General features: G+C 41.4%; 1 protein-coding gene across 1 annotated transcript in view; it reads right to left on the reverse strand.

The window, feature by feature from the left end:
• LOC102768850 (cytochrome P450 4X1) overlaps window positions 1-18,906 on the reverse strand; it is a 39,324-nt gene extending 20,418 nt beyond the window's left edge. The window contains exons 1-6 of the mRNA XM_006753368.2: window positions 18,675-18,906; window positions 9,409-9,550; window positions 8,228-8,272; window positions 5,875-6,002; window positions 3,749-3,876; window positions 3,501-3,655 (exon numbers count right to left, since the gene is read on the reverse strand). Coding sequence (XP_006753431.1) covers window positions 3,501-3,655; window positions 3,749-3,876; window positions 5,875-6,002; window positions 8,228-8,272; window positions 9,409-9,550; window positions 18,675-18,854 — 778 coding nt within the window. The 5' untranslated portion in view covers window positions 18,855-18,906. The remainder of the gene's footprint in view (window positions 1-3,500; window positions 3,656-3,748; window positions 3,877-5,874; window positions 6,003-8,227; window positions 8,273-9,408; window positions 9,551-18,674) is intronic.
• Between the last annotated feature and the right edge of the window lie 6 nt (window positions 18,907-18,912).

Genomic DNA, 18,912 nt, shown 5'->3' on the forward strand with positions numbered 1-18,912 from the left:
GTAAGAGAAACAGGATGCAAAGGGAGAAAACTGAGAAAAAGTGTTGGCATAAAGGAAAAATCGAGATAGAGTAAAATAATGCTAAAATAAAAATAAAAATAGAATGTAGAACACTAATCCAATGAAATTAAAATAAAATAAAAAAAATAAAATAAAAATTTAGAAAATGGTGAAATAATAGTAATAATAATTAAAAATAACAATATAATAATAAAAATGTAAAATAAAGTGAAAAAATGTTAGTTTCTTAAGTAAAAGGTAAAAAATAAAAAAGTGAAGTAGTGAAGTTCATTCGCTTCAGAGGAGCTTCAATGACCCATGGGTTTAAGACCTTCTCTACTGTTCTGCCTAGCATATCTGTTTCCTGTTAGGAAGTCAGTACAGTGTTGAAGTTCCCATTGATCCACAGCTTCTCTGTGTCATAAGCCACAGCCTTGATTTCAAGAAAGTGGACTCACTCTGCTCACTTTGTTTCTCTGCCTGCCTTGAAAGAAGGAGGGAAGCAGAATCTGAAGAGTCAGAACTTATTTTCAGCATGAAAGGTCAAGTAATTGAATGAATGGGGAAATAGCCACAATTCAGTATAGAGGAAGGAGAAAGAGAGTGAGTGTATAAGAAGAAAAGTAAAAACCAAAATAGGACCAAATGGCCCCTCAACCCAGTCCCTTAGGGCTCCCTGGGGGTGTTTAGGCCTTTCCTTTCCCTGCTGCACTCAAGACTGGATTGGAGGGATGGACTGTCCCAGAGCTGGTTTCCTGCTCATTTCTCCCTATTCTTCTCCCCAATTTCCACAAAACCCAACTTCCTCTGCAGTGTTGGTGAGTGTTTTTAATTGGAAGATCCATGTACTGGGTTTAGCAAACAAAAGCAAGGAAGTAAAAAGGACAAAGCCACTGTGCTGCCTCGCATCTTTCTCCCCCCCCCCACCCACAGTGGGAGTGCCACTCAGTCAGAAGCTGGGCTGACGGCTGACGAGCGCAGCGGTGGCGGTGGGAGCCTTTTCCGCTTCTGCAGCAGCAATAAGATGTCAGGGAGCGGCCTAGCCATCAGTCAGACATCCCCCGAGGGCTCCTGGACTGTGAGAGGGTGCAGGCTGAGCTGAAGGACCACCTCCCGACGAGTGCACAAATTTCATGCACCAGGCCTCTAGTCAATACTACTGTAATAGTATGTATGGTGTACTAGAGTTACTGGGGGGATTACTTTGAAAGTTATATAAGTGTATAACCATTATGCTCCATATTTGAAACTAATATAACATTGAATGTCAGTTGTAATTGAAAGAAATTTAAAACTTAACATTTAATTTTTTTCCCTAATACTTTGCATTTTTAAATCATAACTATTTAATATCAAGAAAATGTAAACATTTTTTCACCAAGTCATATGTTGATGCCACAAAATCCACTCTTATTTATTCCAATGAGGCATATAAATATTAACATTTTCTGTGTGGGCCATGATGGGAACAGGTTTGAGAACTGCTATGCATAATGCCTATTTGTGTCTTAAATTGTTTCTAATCTGCTTATCTGAGTGTCCTTCTAACAATACCTATGTTCATGTGTTTATATGTGTGTGAGTGTGCATGTTTAGGTGTATCTTGCAAATTTCCTAGGGAAAATATATATTACTAGAGGTCCGGTACATTAATTCATGCACAGGTGGGTTCCCTTGGCCTGGCCAACTACTGGTGCTGATGTGGGGGGTGACCGGCTGGAAAAGGGACCACGGGATGTTGGCTGGCCAGCCCCCTGGGGCTGATCGGGTGGGTTCCTGCATTGAGTGTCTGCCCCCTGGTAGTCAGTGTGCATCATAGCAACTGGTCGACCGGTCATTCAGCCACTTAGGCTTTTATAAACATAGACTAGAGCAGTGATGGCAAACCTTTTGAACTCAGCATGTCAGCATTTTGAAAAACCCTAATTTAACTCTGGTGCCATGTTACATATAGAAATTTTTTGATATTTGCAACCATAGTAAAACAAAGATTTATATTTTTGATATTTATTTTATACATTTAAATGCCATTTAACAAAGAAAAATCAACCAAAAAAAATGAGTTCGCGTGTCACCTTGGACATGCGTGTCATAGGTTTGCCATCACTGGACTAGAGGCCTGGTGCATGAAAATTCGTGCCCTCTGTGGTGGGGGAGGGGTGTCTCTCAACCCAGCCTGCATGATCTCACAATTTAGGACCCCATAGGGAGGAGCCAAGAGGCAAGTCTGATCACAGCATGGCTCTGGCTCCCCTGAGCCTGTAGGCGGCGGGGAGGGACCAAGAGGCCAGTCCGATGGCAGCATGGCTCTGTTCCCACAGCTCCTTCCCGCCGCCATGCCATGGTATGGGGCCCACAGCTCTTCCTGCTTCAACACTGTGGGCAGCCAGGACCCAGGACAGACTCCCACATGGGCCGCCGGGACCCAGGACCGACTCCTGCCATGCCACTGGGACCCAGGACCAACTTCCGCCACAGGCCACCGGGACCCAGGACTGACTTCTGCCATGCCGCCCAGGACCCTAGCCTGGTGTTCGGTCATTCATCCAGATGTTTCAGTTGTGATGGACCCTGGCTCTTTATATGTTAGGATATTTAATGTTGATTCAATTCCAGGAAATGTTCAAAGTGCTTTACAAATATAAACATATTTCATCATCACCACAAACCTATGAGTTACACCCTTTTTTATCTCCATTTTATAGATGAAACTGATACAAAGCAGTAACTTGCCCAAAGTCACACTGCTAGTAATTGGTAGAGCTAAAGGAGGATTAATTAACTGTTTGATAAACATTTTCTATTGTTATGTTCATTAAAAGTAATATTGAATTGTTTAGAAAGTTTAATCTATTTCAACTTCTTTGTTTATGTTTTATTAAAACTATATAATTTTGAAACAAGCTTTTAAAACTTATTTTATTTTTTTATTCTGGTAATAATGCTTATTAGAGATTAACCCACTTAATGCATTTTAAGCGTACACTGCAGTATTGTTAACTGCAGGCACGATGTTGTAGAGCAGCTCTCTGGAACTTATTTGTCTTCTAACACTAAACCTTCATACCAATTGGATAACTCACCATCTCCCCCTTCGTTGATTGTATGTCTCTGTTTATTCTGTTTCCCTATTCATTCTTGTGTTGCATGAATATTTTTCATTTGTTATTATTACTGCAAGCATGGTGCAAATAGCCAAATGCTATTTATGCTTTGAAATATTAAGTGCCCACTTGTTACATTTGTATTAATAAAAATTGTGCATAATAAAAATTATAGAATACATTGAAAACTTCTCTCATAAGACACTACTATGAATGTGGCAAACTTCTCTAAAGGACTTGCATTTAAAAGCTCCATTAATAACAAGAATTCTTTCTCTTTTCACAACCAGATACCCAGTAAATGGCTGAATTATGTATCATTGGCTTATTCCTCTATACAGACACAATACAGTTATGACAATGTATGCACTCAGGCAACCCAAACCCAAGACATACCTGTGTACTGATGCAAATTGTTGACTAACTTCTGTAAGTGGCGCTTCTTAGGGCTGAATTTGAAAATTATATCATAGTGATATAAGAAACTGAACATGCGGTTATAGATGATTTCACTGCCCTCAGTTATCCCTCTAGTATAATGATCATGGGTACTAGAGAGAAAGTGGAGATAACATGTCAATAGGTGACTCTGATAATGGCAAACAAATGTGGGTTGTTGTTTTTTTTGCCCTCCTGTCACTAACCTGTTTATCTGGCAGTTGGTCTCCTGGCTGAAAGTGCTTTTCATGAGTGTGTCCAGGCTCATCAAGCTGATGTCCTGAAAAACCTCCAAAACTGATTCCTGAGTGCCACAAATCTTCTCCCATTTATCCTGAAACAGGAAGTCAAGATCAACATCACCATCCAAGTGCCTTTATGTGACCCTGCCCTTATGATGTAAGGGAGACAACCCTAACCTAGCAGGAGCCAAAACTCATACAAGCAAACAAGCTAAATGTTTACTTAGCATCAGGAAGCGGGGAAAATGCACCCAGCTGGGTGAGAAAGAGCATGGAGCCAACCAGATGCCCAGTAAATGGCTGAATTAAGTATCGTTGGCCTTTCAGTTATTAACCATAACTCTGCCTTTAAACAGATAAGATCCTATTGAAACAGATAATCCCTGATACAAGACCCATAATTACAAGGAGTCTGCTCAGGGCTTCCTCTACCCTCAGTCCCCAAACTGTTAGGCTCCCTCACCCCATTACTACTTCCAACCACCGTAATTGTACTTAGAATAAACTTGGAACATTAAAAGTAAAAATACTAATAAGTCTAAATGTTTAAGTTCAGATCAACTGACATTTATTGAGTGACAATACCTATAGCTAGGTGCTAAGGATTTGGAGGCCAGACAAAAAAAGGCAAAGAGATGTATTTAAAGTTTTTACCTAAGTGTCAACTGTTTAGTCAATTGCTATCACCCTGAATGATGTAAGTTTTGCCGAGTACAGAAGTGAGTTTAGAAGAAAGGAGAACCAAGGGGAGGCTCAATGCTGGAGGCACTTTGGCACAATTCAGCAGAAGGAAGAGCCGTGAGAGGAATCTCAGAGAAATGTGGGACTGAGAAGTGAAGGAGACAGAAATAGTTGACTGAAATGGTGATAAAATCAAAGGCCACCACTGGTTGATATGAAATTGTGAGCCAAGCTGCATAGCACCAGAATCTGAAGAGCATGCCCCCTCTCACTCTAATCTGCACCTCAAGCTCTCTGCCTCGACTGGTACTTACTACTTTCACCACAGTCCCAGCAGACTGGAGGGAAAATCTGCTTCTCTGAGCTTGGCTGAGAACCCAGCCAATCAGTGGTTCTCTCGTGCAGAAAGAAATAGGCATGCAGATGAAGGTGGAAGAAAACTTGGCTTGTTTATGGGGTTGGAAGTGTTTCCAATGAAACTGTCTTAGTACATTACTAGTCTGATTTTTAAATAAGTACAATTTAAAAATGTATCATTCACACCTGGAGTTTATGAATAGAACTCATTTATAAACCAGGGACTGCCCACAGGAACAGTCCTCTGCATCCTTCTCATGCCCCTTTGGAAGGGTGCAAATCAGCTCCTAATGATCCTCCGTGAGGAAATTCACATCTGTGACTTTAATGTAGACACTTATCATTTGCCTGGTAATTTATGGCTATTAGGCAAGTCCATTACAACCTCCAAACATTTGTTCATACTAACCTAACTCACTCTGCCTAAGTTTCCTCATCCATATTATTCACATATTCAAGTCCAGCTCAGATTTCATGACAAATGTGAATCTCCCCTGAATTTGAAGCAATTATAGCTACTCCAGATTTCCTTACCTGTCATCTATAGCATTTACCATTGGAATCTTACTACTTTGATTTACTGCCATAGGATCTCAAAATATATCTAAGACAGTCAACCAGATCGTCCTCTTTTTTATCACCCCAAAAAACATAGCAAAGGTTTACATAGACACCTATTGCTTAGGGGGTACTTGCACATTGGTTGATTTCTAGAAATCATCCCCCTTTGACTTTCACTATCCACTACACATATGTCTAATCCATTTCCTGTTGTAAGTATTTTGCAACACATCAGAACACTTTTTTTTCTTTTTTATTGATTTTTTACAGAGAGGAAGGGAGAGGGATAGAGAGTTAGAAACATTGATGAGAGAGAAACATCCAGTAGCTGCCTCCTGCACGCTCCCTACTGGGGGTGTGCCCGAAACCAAGGTACATGCCCTTAACTGGAATTGAACCCGGGACCCTTCAGTCTGCAGGCCGATGCTCTAGCCACTGAGCCAAACCGGTCAGGCAGGGCCACATCAGAACACTTTTATCCCTTCACTTACCAGCATTACGTTTACAGACTGGGCCATCACGCTGGTGTGGGATTTCAGGATGTTAAAATTGAATGCAGGAGTTATTAGGCGCCGGTGCTGGAACCACCTGATTCCATTTAGACTCAGTAGTCCTTGTCCTTGAGACATAAAAGGCACAAATGCATTTTATTAGAAGGAGAGGTGAGGAACAGACATCATGGAGTGACCATGATGTACAGTCATGACGTAATAGAATGTCAAAGTAGTGCTCATATATTAAGATCAAGGCGAATTTTGATGCTTACATCTGCGATGAATGTAGTTAGCATTGTCAGCAACTCCACTTTATGAAACCTTATGAGAGTCTTCATACTGAAATCAGCAGTTACTCCCTGTGTAATAATTGAGTAAGCCACTTAACCTTCCTAAGGCTTGATTTTCTCAATGACCAAGTGTGATAATAAATATCTACTTCACTGTGTTTCTGTGCATATTAAATGAAGATGTATATGTAAGGCACCTTGCCTGGTCTCTAGCTGACAGTGGAGACACAGCAGATATTCATCTTCTCTCACTCCAAACCAACCCATAAGCTATACTGTGAACACAAAATTCATAAGGAACTGGACAAGAGTGTCCATTATGTCCCCAGATAGCTCCTCCTTGAGCCCTCGTCAGTGCTTCACACCCATGAATGATACAAACAGAAAACACTCATCAAGGCTAGTGCCTCATAATCTTCTGTTACCAGGGAGGTCATTAAAGATTTGGCTTTAAGCCGAAACCGGTTTGGCTCAGTGGATGGAGCGTCGGCCTGCGGACTGAAGGGTCCCAGGTTCGATTCCGGTCGAGGGCATGTACCTGGGTTGCGGGCACACCGCCGGTGGGAGATGTGCAGGAGGCAGCTGATCGATGTACCTCTCTCATCGATGTTTCTAACTCTCTATCTCTCTCCCTTCTCGCACCAACCATTGACAGTTGACTTGTTGATCAGTCCCTATACCACCAGGGGGAAGACACTCCAACTGGTAGGCTAGCTTGCTGCTGGGGTCTGGCTGATTGGGACTTAGTGAGACAGGCCAGACATGCCCTGGAGCCCTCTCGCGGTCCCTCCCTGGCTCGCCAATCTCCAGTGTCCTTCCCCAGCCCCGATCATACACTGGTGGGGTCCCTTGGCCTGGCCTGCACCCTTTTGCAATCTGGGGCCCCTCAGGGGATGTCAGAGAGCCAGTTTTGGCCTGGTCCTGCAGGCCAGGTCAAGGGACTCAACTGGTGCACAAATTCATTTACCGGGCCTCTAGTTAATATATGATTGCCATTCTTCATTGGTCCTGCAGGCCAGGTCAAGGGACCCCACTGGTGCATGAATTCATTTACTGGGCCTCTAGTTAATATATGATTGCCATTCTTCATTGAGGGCTTAAACATACCAGGCTTGCAACACATGGTCGGGCACTGGTATGCAGGCAGCTATTATAATCAATCCTGAAAATGTTTCATTTAATCCTCTCAACAGTCCAGAGATATAACTCTCTTCCTCATCATCAAAGGTGAGGAAACAGAGGCTTAGCGAGATTAATTGACTTCCCCAAGACCAAACTCAACTAGTCAGTCAGGAGCTGTCTTCCAATTCAAGTAGTTCTAAATCCAAAACCCATGTCCTTTCACTTAATTCCTTTCTTGTCTAACATAAATACCAATTACATAACTAAAAGGCTTAATTTATCTGCTCATGGAATATTTCCAAACTGTACTTTGCAGCAAAATTTTACTGATTTGCATACAGAAGTAGAGGAAGTCCAAAAAGAAAGGGAAGGAGCCAAGAAAACAAGAGAAGAAAGAATAAAATAAAAATACTGATGGCTAGGCTGCAATTTTAAAGACAGAGATGGTACAGATACACACATATGCTGCCTTGAGAATGAGATTTTGGGGACAGTACTGGACAAGGAGGATTCCTAGGAAGTTGTGCTGTTACCATAGCACTCCCTCCTGACCTTCCCCTAGATAACTTGCAGTGTAGGTCTACCATACTCTTAATGCTTTTGTTTTTTTTTGTTTTTGTTTTTGTTTTTTTTTTAAATATTTTATTGATTTTTTACAGAGAGGAAGGGAGAGAGATAGAGAGTTAGAAACATCGATGGGAGAGAAACATCGATCAGCCGCCTCCTGCACATCTCCTACTGGGGATGTGCCCGCAACCCAGGTACATGCCCTTGACCGGAATCGAACCTGGGACCTTTCAGTCTGCAGGCCGACGCTCTATCCACTGAGCCAAACCGGTTTCGGCACTCTTAATGCTTTTGAATTCCAACATGAGTTTCTTTGGAATGCTCTACTATAGCAAGGGGGCTTCTAGCAAGTGAGTGGGTCACATACATACCGAGTAATGAATTCAAGAACCTGTACAAGTACTGGGACTTGGGATCTGCAGAGTCAAGCAGAGGAAACAAAAGACAGCATTAGAGGAAAATTATCAAAGTTGGTGGAGGTTTTCTCATTTGCTCACATTAACCCCAAATAGTCAGTAAAAGGAAACCCAGGGCTCACTCTTGCAGCCCTTGGCAGGTGTAAAGGTTGGGGAGTTGACAAAACTCTTGGTTCAGGAATCAGAGAACAGCAAACCCCATGAGGCAGACATTGCACAAACCCAGAGCCTTTCCTCATTTACACTTCCTACATTGGACACAGAGATTACCTGCAGGTTACAAACTGTCCAGAACAGGAGTTGGGACAACATATTATATGGTGTTTTTTTTGGGAGGGACGGGGGGAAGGGGGGACGGGGAATGACAACAGAGGTTGGGGAAATACCAGAAAGCAAGGTATAAGTGCCACTTGTGGTTCTCATGAACTCTAACGTGGTGTTTCACATCTCCTGTTCTTTAAGAGACAAACATGAAACCAATCTGGAGAACTGCTAAAAATACTGGAGATTTTGCTAAAAGTAATGGAGAAATGGCACAGGGAAGAAAGATCTGAATATCACACCTTAATTTACAAAGTTGATGGAACAAAAGCTGGACATTTAATTTTGTGCTATGAGATAATGTACTGTGGAAGCCTTGAAAAGGAATTGGATGGAGGAGTCAGAGAACTTGTGCTCCAAAGGCAACACAGTTGAGAAACATGCAAAGAACGAAAACAAAATGTGGACCACAGTGGAGAGGGTAGCCTGAGTAAAGGGATGATCTGGCATTCAGGGCTATATACTGAATTGGCACAGGCAGAGCTACTTCTGAATCCCTCTGAACACTTACCCTCAAGAAAGGGGCCGGGCTGAGGAGTGTTGATGACACTGAAGTCACAAAACCAAAAGAGGAAAAGAAAGCCCGTGGTGATCTCGGGGTGCCAGCTGGGCTTTAATACAGTGACCTAAAAGGGCCCATGGAGGTCTGAACTAGAGAGGGACTGGGGTTGTGTGGGAAGGATTGGTGGGATGCCTCTCAACACTTCCTCCAGTTCCTCTTGAAGGCCTAATACCAATCTTTGCTTCAGAATTCCTTTAGAATCCTGGCTATGGGTTGTGCGTACCACTCCCAAGAGGATGAGGTTGCTTCTTACCTGTTCTGCTCAGAAATGTCTTTGCATAGTCAGGGTCATAGATTTGGAAAAATACTTCAAAGGGCCCAATCCAGGCAGGAAAGCCACACGGGTATTTTTTCACAAACTCTTCAATTGTCTTGAAATCACCATCCCGAAATAACTGCAGTGAAAAAAGTGAAGGGAAATAGAGATGCCAACCAGTCTAGACTCATCCCCTCTTACAGAGCTGAGCTAAGTTCAGGGCGTGGGTAAGGTCACCAGGCAGAGGGGCCTGACCCTTTTTCTGGAAATGGGTGAACATGCTTTTCTTGGGATTCCTAAGCTTGGGGTATAACATTCTAAATAAGGACAGCGTATTTATCTTCTCAATATAAATACATGTTGCATTCCCAGACCAAGTCGCTGTCGGATGTGAGCTGTTTTCCAGTTGAGAGGGTGAAGGGAGTCCAGTCACATGCCCTGCCTCACCTGCCACGGTCACTCGCTTAGATCAGGAGTGGCATCTGAAAGCCGAAAACAATGTTTTTTCCTGTGTGGAAAGCTAACTGTTAGTGGGGTGAACATGATGTGTCCATCCAGCTCACCATTCCCTCTCCCTTTCCTGTAATTATTGATGCGTGTAATTATTGTAATAATTTAATGGTAAATACTTCTAAAAACCTGCCAACTCCATCTACAAAGAAAATCCAATTCTTTTTTCGTGTAACAGTAGGAGTTTCATTTATATAGGGGTGTGAAGCTTGACGCAAACTCAAATGAAAACGCTCAGCCTACCACCACTTCTCATATACTCCACCTGCCCCTGTGCAGCCCTTATCCAAGCATCACCTCCTCACCGTAACTGAACTGCCAAGCCATGACCATTCTGCCCTGCCGACCAGCAGAAAGATAGGAAAGGAGGGTGTTTGAAACAACTCCATCATGGCCAATCTGATCTCTCCCCAGTGCTGACAACTGACAACATTTTATTTAGCCAGTTATTCTTATCTACCTTTAAGTCAGTCCAAATGCCTCTGTGTGGAGTGAAAGACTCATCATGTGGGACCCAAGTCCACACTAGTAAAAGGTTTCAAAAAGAAGAAGTCAAAATTACTGCCTAGATAAATTACAGGATTTCCTGTGGCTCGGTGCATGTAATCTATCTTCTCACTCTAGTTCAGATAACTGTGTGCCAGCTGTGTGTAGACACGATGTAAGAGATAGATCTAAAATATGCTCCCGCTTTGGATATAAGCTCTTGCTTTGAATTGAATCTATTTATTTCCAATGTCTGCTAAAATTGCACCTAGGCCTTGCTGATGCCCAAGAATATGGCACTCGGTGCTGTAAAAGCAAGAAGCAAATACTTGTAATTTATATTATAGATAAAACAATAAAAACAAACTCATATAAAAAACTAAAAAAAGAAAAAAGAAAAGAAAACCAAAAGCCTCCTTTCACCCTCTAAGTTGGGAAAACAGCTCACAGTGTATGTCATCTGACAGTGACTTGGTCTGGGAATACAACATATATTTATATTGAGGAGATAATTACACTGTCCTTGTTTAGAATGTTATACCCCAAGCTTAGGAATCCCAAGAAAATTTATAAATCAGAGTATAAATACTACCATTAGAAATGAACTTTTTGCCTGATACACAGACTGCTACTAATGGTTCATTTGAATAGTTCCATTAAGTCACTGACAATAGATTCGTTTATATTGGCTTCTTGTATAACATGGGATGGGAGAGGTGAGGAGACCTATATGTGTGTCTTACAGGGAATTTCCCTTACACACACCTGTTCCTTCTGGAACCTAAAATGTTTTGCAATGCAAAATAGTTCCATCCTCTCCTTGCGGCTGAGTGATGAAGGAGAGCATTATGCTAAGTGAAATAAGCCAGTCAGAGAAAGATAAATACCACATGATCTCACTCATTTGTGGAATATAGAGAACAACATAGACACAAAAAGATAAAAGAAAAAAAAAGGAACGTAGTCTGGCCGGCGTGCTCAGTGGTTGAGTGTCGACCTGTGAACTAGGACAGTGGTCAGCAAACTGCGGCCCCTTGAGTGTGGCTCAAAATACTACGTGCAGGCACGCATGTACAGTGTGATTGAAACTATGTGGCCACACTCAAGGGGCCAAAGACAGCATGTGGCTCGCGAGCCGCAGTTTGCCGACCACTGAACTAGGAGATTGCGGTTCAATTCCTGGTCAGGGCATATGCCCAGTTTGTGGGCTTGATCTCCAGTGTGGGACTTGGAGGAGGAAGCCAATCAACAATTCTCTATCACCACTGATGTTTCTATCTCTCTCTCCCCCTCCCTTCTTCTCCAAAATCAATTAAAATATTTTTTAAAAAGTAAGGAACATAAAGCATTCAAAAAAGGTAAAGAGGTAGGGTTGGTAATATTAGCCAGTTTGATACATCAGCCAACTCCAATTTTCAAAACTCTGAGAGAAGCCTCTCTTAAACACAAAAAATAATTTAGTGACAGTCAAGAGGAATACTAGTATAGACTTTAAAATATCATGAAGGCAAAGACCAATCTGAGTGAAAATAAAACCGTTCTATTTATGACTAGCAAATAGAAGAAAATATTCAGAAACAAATTTAACAAAAAATGTAGCCTGAAAACTAGAAAACCTTCTTGAAAGAAAATTTAAAAGACTTTAAATAGGTGGAAAGACAACCATGTTCATGGATCAGAAGACTTAATATTAAGACGGCAATATTTCTCAAATTGATCTACAGATCCAATGAAATCCGAATCAGAATTACAGCTGGCTTCTGGCTTCTGTGTAAATATTGGCAAACTGATGCTAAAATTTATATGGAAACTGGAAGCATTGAGAATAGCCTAAATGTCTTGAAAAAGAACAAAGTAGGAGAACTCATGCTTTCTGATTTCAGAACTTATCCATAAGGCAACAGTAATTAAAACAGCGTGGTATTGGCATAAGGATAGGCATATAGATCAATTATATAGAATTGAGAATTCAGAAATAAAGTTCCATGTTTATAGTCAATTTATTTTTGAAAAAGGTGCTGTGAGATAATATATTATATATATAATCTTCCCCCAGTTCCTGGCACAGAGTTCCCAGAACCCGTGTGATGTCCTAAGTGACAAGAGTACTAGAAGCACCTTTTGTTCTAACATTTGGTCTTTGAGCCTGGTTCCTGACATGGGGTCCTAACTCCTTGGATTTTCCTTGGTGATAGGAGTGTCTTGGTGGGCTCCTGGGTGGGGGCTGGTCATCAGAAAGACTAAGCCATAATTAGAAACTTAGAATTTTTGGCCCACCTCCCATTCTTCTGAGAGGGGAGAGGGGCTGAAATGGCGTTAATGACCAATCATACACGATAAAGCCTTCATAAGCATCTGAAAAGTACAGAGTCTGGAGACCTTCCTAGTTGATGAACATGTGTAGGTGCTAAGAGAGTGGCACACCTGGAGAAGCTCTGTGCCCAGTCCCACATAGTTTGTGCAATGCACCGCTTCTATCTGGATGCTCATCTATAACCTTTGTCATACCCTTTTATGATAAACCAGTTATTGGTTAGTAAAGTGTTTTTCTGAGTTCTTCTAGCAAATTAAAAAATATATTTTTATTGGTTTCAGAGAGGAAGGGAGAGGGGGGGAGAGAGAGAAAGATAGAAACATCAATGATGAGAGAGAATCATTGGTCGGCTGTCTCCTGCATGCCCCACACTGGGGATCCAGCTCTCAACCCAGGCATGTGCCCTGACTTGGAATCGACCTGTGACCTCCAGGTTTACAGTTTGATGCTCAACCACTAAACCATCCTGGCTGGGTACCTAGCAAATTAATCCAACCTGAGGAATTGAAGTCATGGGAAACTTCAATTTATACCTGATTGGTCAGAAGCACAGGTAACAACATGGACTTGCAATTGGCATCTGAAGTGGAGGTGAGGACTGAGCTCTTAATCTGTGGGATCTAATGCTACTTTCAGGTAGATAGTATCAGAATTGAGTTAAATTTTAAGACATCCAGTTAGTGTCACAGAATTGCTTGGTGTGGGGAAAACTGTAAAACGGGTTCTCAAACTTTTTAAACAGGGGGCCAGTTCACTGTCCCTCAGACCGTTGGAGGGCCGGACTAAAGTTTAAAATAAAACCTATAGCCCTAACTGGTTTGGCTCAGTGGATAAAGCGTCGGCCTGCGGACTGAAGGGTCCCGGGTTCGATTCCGGTCAAGGGCATGTACCTTGGTTGCGGGCACATCCCCAGTAGGGGGTGTGCAGGAGGCAGCTGATCGATGTTTCTCTCTCATCCATGTTTCTAACTCTCTATCCCTCTCCCTTCCTCTCTGTAAAAAATCAATAAAATATATTTAAAAACAACAACAACAAAAAACCTATGAACAAATTCCTATGCACACTGCACATATCTTATTTTGAAGTAAAACAAAACAAAACAGGAACAAATACAATATTTGTATTTGCATGTGGCCCGCGTGCCGTAGTTTGAGGACCCCTGCTGTAAAACATCTGGTGTCAGAAATGTTGTGGATGTGGTAGTGGTGTAAGAGTAAAGTAGATACACAGAAGGAGGAGTTGGCTTTCAAATAAATCTTTACATTTATGACCAATTTATTTTGACAGGGCTACTCAGGTAATTTAATGGGGGAAAGAATAATCTTTTCAACAAATGGTGTGGGATAACTGGATATCCACATGCCAAAGAATGAAGTTGAACCCCAACCTCCCACAATATACAAAACTCAAAATGGATCAGAAATCTAAATGAAAGAGCTAAAACTATAAAACTCTCTGTAAGGCACTTTAATTTAAAAGGTCACCTGGAGAAGAAGTGATAAGAATTTAACTTTGAATTTGGCAATTGTTTCTTAGGTATGACAACAAAAGTATAAAAAACAAAACAAAAGAAAAAGTAGATGACTTGAACTTCTTTGTTGTCTTAAGCTAGTAAGTTTTAGGATTTTAAAAATGCTTTATACTGCCTGGCTGGCATGGCTCAGTGGATTGAGCATCATCCCATGGACCAAGAGGTCCCAGGTTCAATTCCCAGTCAGGCCACATGCCCAGGTTTCGGGCTCAATCCCCAGTAGGTGGGGTGCAGGAGGCAGCCGATCAATGTGTCTCTCTCATCCATGTTTCTATCTCTCTCGCCTTTTCCCTTCCCCTCTATCTAAAAATCAATAAAAACATTAAAAAAATAAAAATGCACTATAAGGAATTAATACAGAATAAATGAAGAATAAGATAAACTCTTGGAAATTAAAATTATGATAGCCAAAAAAAATTTTTTAATCCTCACCTGAGGATATTTTTTCCATTCATTTCCAGGAAGAGTGGAAGGGAGGGAGGAGTGGGAGAGAAAGAATGAGAGAGAGAGAAACATCAATGTGAGAGAGACACATCAATTGGCTGCCTCTGGCATGCGCCCCTACCTGGGCCGAGGAGCCTGTAACTGAAGTACATGCCTTTGACTGGGAACTGAACCTGTGGCGACCCTTGGGTCTGAGGGCTGACACTCTAACCACTGAACAAAACCAGCCAAAGCATGATAACTAAATTTTAAAAATTGTAGAAAGATAAAATCAAGAAGCAAATTTTTGAATTTTTTTTTTTTAAATAGAGGCCAATCCAAGAGGTGCATATTCAACCAATAGGAGTTCCAGAAAGAGAGAAGGGAAAGCTTCAGAGGGTGATGGGAAGGAGGTATCAAAGAAATTGTACTGAACAATTCACTATTATTGTTCTGTCCCTAACTCTTCATCCTTACCACTTCAATGGATATCATAACCAGAACTTTTATTTATTAATTTAAGGGTTGCCCTTAGCCACTGGAGCCTTCTTTGTTGCCTACATAACAGCCCAGAAGTGCTGGAAATTTAACACTCCTTAGGACCAATCTTCTACCAATGACTGTCGGGAGTTAGTCTGAAAATGCCCCAGTTTCTCTACTCTTCAGGCAGGATAACTCTGAGTTATACATACTGGCTACCAGAGTTTGCCTGTGGGATTAAACCACAGTTGGCCACAGTGGTAACTTGTTTGAAAGCCAACCTTATGTTGAGTGCCTTCTCATCTCTATCTCAACTGCCAAATCCTCTATCAAAGTTTCCTGGCATCATCTCCAAAATAAAATACTTGCTCTTCAATCCTTGTCTTAGGGTCTTATGCTGGGAAAACCTAAACTAAGACAAAGATTTTACATAAAAATTTCCCAGAACTGATTAATACGAGTTTCCAGATAGAAAAGATTGCGGACCAAAGCATCAGAGATAATAATTCAACAAACAAACAAACCTAAGTGCCACACCTAAGGGCATCATAATTAAATTTCAGAGCACCAGAGGCAAAGTGAAGATTTTAGAGCTGTTAGAGAGAGGGAGAAAAAAAGGATTATATAATAAAGATTAATAATTAGATAGGGGGAGAATTCTGGAAAGATGGCAGATTAGGAAGCACCAGTAACCTACCTTTCCACCTAGACAGCCACTGCACTGGCAGAATTTGTCAAATGTACCTATTTTGTAACTCTGGAGTCTATTGAAGGCTTGCAGCTTCCAGGACTAAGGTTTGGACTGTACATTGCAGTTAATTTCTGTCAGTTTCAGCTCTTCACACAGTAGCAGCTACCCTTTCCCCACCCCCAGTCCCATAGCAAACAGTTACAGGTGTTCCTGGAGCAGCTTGGACACAGCGGGGTATGGAGGTGTATGTGGGGGAGAAGCACCCAGTTCTACAAATATTGGGAATTACTTCTTCTGATCACAGAGGGGCACACAAAGAGGATAACGGTCATTTTTATGTACCTCCTCCATTGTTGCAAGCCCCCTTGCTCTCACCAGCTGAAGTGACATCTAGGAAATTTTAAAGGCCAGTGCCCTTTTCTTCTGGCCATTTTCCTCTTTTTCTTTTCTTGTTTGTGAACTATACATTAAAAACTAGGACATTCAAAAGCAATTGTATATATAAGGAAAATTAGAAAGTGGCCACACATGTTTAAGGAAAGGCACAGGCTCAGAAAAGATCTGAGAAGATATTAAATTTACACCTCATGATGATCCTTGTTACATGAAGAGCTTACAACAATTAAAGAAACAAAAAACTAAAACAATGTGCCCCCCCCCCATCAAAGCCTGGAAAAGGGACAGAATCTGATTTCTTAAATAATCATATTATTATATTGAAATGCCTAACTTTCAACAAAAAAATCACAAGGCATACAAAAAAACAACAACAAGAAAATATAACCCATTTAAATAAAAAATTTAATAAATAGAAATTGACCCTGAAAAAGACCCAAGGGCAGCACTATTAGATAAAGACTTCAAAACAACTGTGTTACAGACGCTAAAGAACGAAAGAAAGATGTGAAGAAAATTTTAAAAAGCGATGTATGAACAAAACACAAAAATCAACAAAAGGATAGAAAACCTAAAAAATGCTGGTGATTAAAAGTACAGTAATGGGAATGAAAAACTCACAGAGGGATCCAAAAACAGATATAATCAGATAGAAAAAGTATCAATGAACTTGATAAAATGGTGGAAATTATTGAGTCTGAGAAACAGAAAGAAAAATGATTGAAGGAAAGTAAAGAGAGCTTAAGGGACCTATGAGACGGCATCAAGCTAACCAACGTACAGTCTCAGAAGGAGAAGAGAGAGAGAAAGGGATAAAGGGAACAGTTGAAGAAATAATGGCTGAAAACCCCCCAAGTTTGGTGAGATACATAAATATAGACATTTAAGAAGCTCAGTGAATTCCAAATAAGATGAACTAAAAGAAACCCACCCAGAGACACATAATCATACTTTTGGAGTCCAAAGACAAAAAGAGAACCTTGAGAGCAGCAAGAGGGAAGTGACCCTTTACATACAAAGGATTCTCAGTAAGATCAGCAGCAGATTTCCCATCAGAAACGTTGAAGGACAGAAGACAGCGGTTTGATATGTTAAAGTGCAGGGCAGGAACCAGGTGGAGGAGGGCCGTAGGGGATAAAGGGACGACAACTGTAATACTTTAACAATAAAGATTTAAAAAATAATCCTGAGAGGTACTCTTTCATTCCTGTTGCACAGATAAGGAAACCAAAGCATATACACTGAGTGGCCAGATTATTATGACCACCCCATCAGTACAATGAAGTGAATTAGTTATGCAAATAATAATAATAAAACCTTGAGAGTATTTGCTTAGGAAGTTCTCAATATTCAGTATTTTTGGAAGTGTCAATGAAGTACTGATGGGGTGGTCATAATAATCTGGCCACTCAGTGTATAGGTGCACTGTGCAGTTCTAAGCCATTATTTACCAACATATATTCTGCAATAAAATAATCTCATGGTAAAAAACAAAACAAAAAAACCCACAAAGTGTGAGGCACAGGCACACCACACACACACACACACACACACACACAACCTATGTCCAGCAAAACTGTCCTTCAAAATTGAGGCAGAAATGAAGACATTCCCAGATAGACAAAAGCTGAGGGAGGTTATTACCACTAGACCTGCCCTGTAAAAATGCTCAAAGGAGAAATGAAAGGACACAGGTAAGTAACCCAAAACCACATGAAGAAATAAAGATCTCAATAAAAGTAAATGCATGGACAATTATAAAAGCTAGTATTGTTGTCATAGTGATTAGTAACCCAATTTTTGTTTTCTGTATGATTTTAGAAATTAATGCACTTAAAGGAATTAGTAGTCTATATTTTAATAAAACAAGGAATCAGGGGTAGGAGTGGATTTAGGTAACAGGAGAGACCAAAAGGTAACAGTCTTCCTCTACCATACAAATTTAAGTCAGTCAATATTTTGTGAGTGAGTGGCTGGGGCTGTTCCCTGCTTCACAAGAACCTTAGGAAAAGAAAGTTATTTTTTTCCAGTTGAAATAGCCTAATGTTGGCAACGATTGAGTCCAATTTTGCACATTTTCTGCAATTAATAACTATTATTTAGGATAATACTTCCTAAAAATATTTTAACAATACGCGTGGAAGACTTTTTAAAATGCAGTACATAAATGCAAGAGATTGGTGAAGCAGACCTGAGTTACTCCATGCTTTCTTTTCCCAGATTCAGCTCCGGGGTGTTTCCCTTCTCCTGTAGGGCTGGGAGGGAGCAAAAAGAAAAGATGCAGAGAGCCACGAGCTGGGCCAGAGAGGTCTGTGCAGGATGGAAGGATGGGAGGAAGGGAAGAAGGGAAGAAGGAAAGAAGGGAAGGAAGCAGTCGCCTCTCTGCCCGCCTGCTTTCCAACATCCTCCTTTGTCCCTCTCTTCCGTCTCACCTTCTGGTGGCCCGTTAACCAGTGGAGGGGGGGTGGCCCTGGGAAGGGGCGCAGATCTCGCAGTAGCTGCTGCCTCCGCAGGAAGAGCTTGATGGTCTGCAGCAGCACTAGGGTCAGGAGTAACACGAACGCCAGGTAAAAGGGCCTTGACCAGCGCATCTCCAGCCAGGAGGTCTCCATCACGCTGCTCTGCGGATTGCCGCCGGCGTTTTCCAGGCACCCGGGAGAGGATGCGCTT

This window comes from Myotis davidii, unplaced genomic scaffold (genome assembly GCF_000327345.1).
Source record: "Myotis davidii unplaced genomic scaffold, ASM32734v1 scaffold371, whole genome shotgun sequence".
Classification (NCBI taxonomy): Eukaryota; Metazoa; Chordata; class Mammalia; order Chiroptera; family Vespertilionidae; genus Myotis; species Myotis davidii.